This window comes from Salmo trutta, chromosome 40 (genome assembly GCF_901001165.1).
Source record: "Salmo trutta chromosome 40, fSalTru1.1, whole genome shotgun sequence".
Lineage (NCBI taxonomy): Eukaryota > Metazoa > Chordata > Actinopteri > Salmoniformes > Salmonidae > Salmo > Salmo trutta.
In genome coordinates, this window is record NC_042996.1 from 11,118,907 (window position 1) to 11,124,985 (window position 6,079).

At 39.1% G+C, this 6,079-nt stretch overlaps 1 protein-coding gene across 1 annotated transcript; it reads left to right on the forward strand.

The window, feature by feature from the left end:
• Positions 1–1,415: 1,415 nt before the first annotated feature.
• Positions 1,416–4,871, forward strand: LOC115180152 (immunoglobulin kappa light chain-like). Its single transcript, XM_029742035.1, has 3 exons — positions 1,416–1,650; positions 3,001–3,117; positions 4,299–4,871. The coding sequence occupies exons 1-3, from the start codon at positions 1,416–1,418 to the stop codon at positions 4,613–4,615; spliced, it is 669 nt and encodes a 222-aa protein (XP_029597895.1). The 3' UTR covers positions 4,616–4,871.
• Positions 4,872–6,079: the final 1,208 nt, after the last annotated feature.

A 6,079-nucleotide genomic window follows, 5' to 3' on the forward strand; every position in this document is an offset into this window, starting at 1 on the left:
AGATGAACTAAAGAGCACAGGTAGAGAGAGATTGCAAAATTAGAATCAATCTGTAATCCAATTCACATTAGCTAAATAACAAATGTATCAATAACAGAAACTGAAACGCAATGATTACCAGATGGTTTCCTGACACTGCCGATAGCCGGCTTTCAAACGCTTTATCCTTTTGTGGCACTGCTCTGCAGTTCTGTAATTAGTACGGAAGTTGAGCTTTTCTGAAATCTCTGAGTATATGTGTCTGTTGTGCGGGCAGCGCTTCAGGTTCTGCTGCACAGTGTCGTCTCCCCAGAGCTCCAGGAGGATCATCGTCTCGCCGTCCACCCAGGGGATCTTCTTCCTGTCCTCTGGCACGCCCACCGCAGCCTCTGGATGGATCAGAGTAAAGGGGAAAGAGTGTGTGAGAAAGATTGGCCCAATCCCAAACCATCCACTCACCAGGTAAAAAACCTAGTTGTTATTTTAGATTCTGAACACAATTTGAAATCACACATTAGGAATGAGACCAAAATGCTGCAACACGGTCCTGACCAAGACCAGACGGAGAGTACACATTACACTGTTTTTAAAGGTCTCTGCACTGGATGCCTATGAGTTTTAGAATTCATTTTAAGATTTTTTTTTTTAATCAATCCATTATTGTGCACACCAATACATATCAAACATGCTTTTAAGTTATGCACCCAGTAGGTCCCTCAGTTCCTCTGGCACCTTTTAACCATCCCAAAGCCTAGGACCAAGAGGCATTGAGAGGCAGCCTTTAATTTGAAAGTGGTCTTAAAACACATATTTTTAGCTTTCCTTTCCTTAGGGTGCTTTTTTGTTGTTCAGTTTGTGTCAGTATTTTGTTTATATCTTGTTTGTTGTGTAGAAAATATTTCAGCTTTTATTTTCATTGTTATTTATTAGTTTGTTTTCCTGTAAAGCACATTGCATTCCATGTCTAGAAATGTGCTGTATAGATAAAGCTTGATTTGATTTGATTGTATTATACTAGTACTTCAGTACTAATAGTCCCTATTGTATTATACTAGTACTTCAGTACTATCAATCCCTATTGTATTATACTTGTACTTCAGTACTATCAGTCCCAATTGTATTATACTAGTACTTCAGTATGGTAGATATTAACACTGACATGGTTTAAAGGTGAACCTCATCTATAGTTTTGAACAGTATGTTGAGGTCATTTTGATATGGAAATGTACATTGTGAATACTAAATCTGATTATTAAATCTGAATATGTGATATCTGTTTACTGCATATCTCCTCTCCTCAACTCTCCTCTCCTCTCTTCCAGCTGGTCCCTCTGTCAGGCCCACAGTGTCTCTGCTCCCTCCTGTCCTCTGAACAGCTCTCTGGGGGCTCGGCCACTCTGGCCTGCCTGCTGAGCAGCTACTCCCCCCAGGGGGCGATGGTGAGCTGGGAGGTGGAGGGGGCGGAGGTGAAGGAGGAGGTCCTGACCAACTCAGAAGAAGAAAAGGGTGGCCGCTACAGCCACAGCAGCACCCTGACCCTGAGCAAGGCACGCTGTACAGTCTGTCTGAGGGAGGTTTTGTACGGCTCTGTATCACTGTGTGAACACTCCACCACTGTGGTAACTCTGACAGTAGTAATCTCCTGCATCTTCAGCCTGGACTCCACTGATGGTCAGAGTGAAGTCACTATGAGATCCACTGAATCTAGATGGAATCCCAGACTGAGGTGTTTTAGCATAGTAAATAAGGAGTTTAGGAGTTCCTTCAGGTTTCTGTTGATAGCAGGCTAGGTAGATATTACCATGGACATTACTGCTGGTTTTACAGTCAATAGTGACTTTCTGTCCTGGGAGAACAGCTTTCACTGCAGGAGTCTGAGTCACAATGTACTGTCCTCTGGATTCTGAAAAATAGAATAAAAACATGTATATGAAAGAAATATTACATAAAGTAATGAATAGTTCTGGATAGAAATTGATCACATTTCCGTTGTGTAGATTTAATTCACTTTCAACAATAAATTCAGAAAGTGTTAACCTAAAATGTTAACCTGCATGTAGCAATATTCAGACGAAGATGGTGATAAAAGTCATGGTTGTTGTGGGTTCTGTTGTCATGAAGGACAGCTCTCAGTCATGAAGTGTTCAACTGACAGGGCTATAAACACTCTTAGAGCAGCAGGGCAGATGCATTATGCAAATGAGTGTTTCAACTCTATTTCAGTGTCAATGAATTAGAATATATTTTGTCCTGCATGGGCTTGCTTTTATAATAATAGTAATTAGGTGGGTCCTTATATTTGTCCTATTTCACACATGTATATTATACACTCCACTACTGTGGTCACGGCCAGCATCTGCCATTATTAATGACGACCCTGGAGCAATTAGGGCTAAGTGCCTAGCAAAAGGGCACATCGACAGATGTTTCACAGTTTCGACCTGGGGATTTGAACTAGCAACCTTTTGGTTACTAGGCCAACACTCTATGCGCTAGCTACCTGCTGCCCTTTAATGACATCAAACATTAACTGTTTACTCAGGTAACTGATGTATGGCCACTTTTATGTCACATCACCTTTGTATTTTTATTCTGATGATGATCAGATATAATGAACTGTCTGTTCACTCATGCTTGGTCTCTCATGTAAGTTCCTCTAATCAGTTAGTGAACACATCTCTAAACTAAAGCTGGTAGGATTCCTCTGGAAGTGTTGTCTGTCCTCTGTGACTTTACCACCACTGTTAAATCTGAGATCAACATGTTTAATAAAGGAATATACAACATGGATCACTATCACTACTGCTGCTGCTGTTGTCTTTCATATGGACAATATGGAGGAATACTAGCAACACTGATCTAATGCAGGACTATAACGACAAACTAGGAGAACCTGAAACAGAGGAAGGAAAAAATACTCATATCTGGATTTAAGATTCAATTCATTTGTATTATCTAGAACAGTTTGTTTTACCTGGAAGATAGTCAAGTGTATTAGTTTTGATTATGATTCTGTATGACTGATCTTCACTGTTACAGCTGCAGCATCACAGCACAGAGAGGTTTTTGTACCAGCAGTAATAGGGATTGTATCACTGTGGAGGACTTTTGGTAGCGGCACCAGACTAGATGTTGGAAGTAAGTAAACAACTAAATTAACTGTTTTCTTCAACTTTTGATGTCGTGTTTCAATATTTCTATGAATTTAGCCTCAATATTGAGGATTTTTTTACTTACTTTTTTTTACATGATTTTGGGAAACAAAACTCAAATAATATAACCAGTTAGAAAATGAATGTTATTACATCTAATCACATTTGACCTGTCTTTAAACTACGAGAGTGTTTAGCCTACATTCTAGATTAGTTGTATGAATAAACATACTGCACCTTGTAGGAAATGTTCAATAAACAGTAGTTCCAGCAAATTCTTTAGGAAAACAAACAAACTTTATTTCTAATGAACAAGATAAAATCATCTTTGGCAAGTATTCATACCATATTAGAGTCAATGATTTGAACCACAGTCTAAAGATATTCAGCTTGCCCAATGGTCAGGAGGTTTTTGTACCAGCAGTAAGAGGGATTGTATCACTGTGGTACACTTTTGGTAGCGGCACCAGACTTGATGTTGGAAGTAAGTAACAAGATCTCTTGATATTTCTTTCTGATTACACCAAGTACATTATTCTTACACTCTGTCTCTATGAAAATATAGCAATTTTAGATTTTCAAATTTTTTAATAGATTTTTACTGAACCTTCTTTCAACTAACATTTTATTGAATCAAAATGTTAAATTGTAGGGTTATTTTTGTCTGATTTGTATGATTGCAGAATATAACTCTTAGTTCTGGTATGCCAATTTTCAATAGTATTGGATATAGTAGTCATTATTGTTGCATTGAGTTCATGGTAGCGTTCACTGTTAGTGTGAAGACAAAAGGTCTCAGTTATGTTTGTAACCAACTTCATGAACTAACATGGTTGATATGTGATTAAATATAATTTAGGCTCAAATTCTGCAAATACTATGAATATGACTAGGCCATTCTCATCAGATCCATTCCTAAATAATATCTGTATGACATGTATAACTGACGTCGTATAACTTGTAACTCTACTTATTTAATACTTGTTCAGTTCATAAATCTGCTTTATCATATTACTAAACAATCTCACTAAACAATCTAACTTTTACATTCATAATTAGAAGACATTTCCAATTCACTTCATTTTGATGTGTACTTTGCTGAAGATGAGCTCTTACTGTAGTTGTACTTGATGTAGTTAATAAGTTGATATGTTCTGTTTGTTCCAGGTAACAGTGCCCCCACCCTCACCGTCCTGCCCCCCTCTAGTGAGGAGCTGTCCAGTACAGCAACAGCCACACTGACGTGTCTGGCCAACAAGGGCTTCCCCTCAGACTGGACCATGAACTGGAAAGTGGATGGGACCAGAAAGGGGGAGGAGGCGAATCCCGGGGTCCTGGAGAAGGACGGTCTGTACAGCTGGAGCAGCACCCTGACTCTCACTGCCCAGGAGTGGACCAAGGCAGGAGAGGTGACCTGTGAAGCCCAGCAGAAATCCCAGACTCCAGTCACCAAGACCCTGAGGAAGGCTGACTGTTCTGGGTAGGACCCACCAGTCACACACCCCTGTGGAGAGAGATTGCTGGTTCCTCTGCTTTGACTTGCTTCGTTCTCTGATTTAGTGATCACTCTCATATAGACTAACAGGTGGCTTGACTTGAGTTCATGTGTCAATCCATTCTGTAGACTGAGATTTTGTTTGTTTTAGATTTGATGTGATTCTTTTTATTCACTATCATGTTTGCTTTGACGCTTCAGTTATGTAATAATGGATTCAAATAAAGATGTATTTTTGCAATGCATATTTGTGTTGTTTCTATTAATTAACTGGATCATAGATATATTTGGAATATTTGGAAAAATAAATGCATTCAGTAAGGCTGATTCATGGTGTCTTTGAAAACTTTCAGTCCTAAACCTCATTCTCACTGAACATCATCACTGACCAGTAATTAATACCATCACAATATACTATGATATAATAGAAGAGGTTCTGCCATGGAAGTAGTTGATGACTCTCTGTATTCATCAGGATACTGAGTCTGTGTCAGACCTGTTTAACTTCACAGACTTAACAGCAATAAAATAAGAACTATCACACAATCTACCGGTATCTTGGACATGTGTTATAGTCTGTGATTAGAAGCTAAATACATTATAAAAATGACTAATATTACAAGTGCCACTACTTCAAGATAGAGAGTAGAGTTATAGTCTTCTCTACCTCCAAGCCCCTGGGGACAGGGAGAACATCTGGTGACAGTGCTGCTCTATTCTGGGACACGCAGAACCACCGAGCCCAGTCTATGCAAATCACTTTCACTCCCACTGCTACCAGTCTAGTTTCAGTTTCACTGCCTGGACTGGGACAGATTTGAGTGGGTGGACAAGTTTTACTGTAACCTCTATGGTGGATTCAAGGAGGGGGACGTTCTTACAATGAATAAACCAGCATGTAATAGATGACATATAAGATGGGTATTACTAAAGACATGACTGCTAGGCGGCAAGATGGCGGACTGAACACAGCACTGCAAATCACCTCAAGATAAAAACTTAATATTCAATATCTATAAGTTAGACTCAATATTAGCACTTCACATACTGTTGGGTAATAACCTTCAATCTAGATAACAACACAAAACAAATCATAAGGTTAGAGAAATGTATCTACAAATATTAGGAAAACAAGCAACACCCAAACATGACGGAGGGTAAACAAGGAGAACCAATCTCCAAAAGAAAACGCCACTCCTCGATGAACACAGACGATTTAATCTTTTCACCCCGGGAATGGTAAGGGTGGAAACTGATCTGTTAAAATTGATAAATGACAAACTGGGCATAATTGAACTACCCAGTAATGATATAAATGAGTTGAAGGCGAGCCTCGAGATGAGTGACGAAAAAGCTGTGACAATGGAGAAAGAAACAAACAAGCTAAAAGGGACAGTCAAGAAGATTGAAATGGACATTAAGGAACTTAAAAAGGAGAACATCTTTCTGAGAG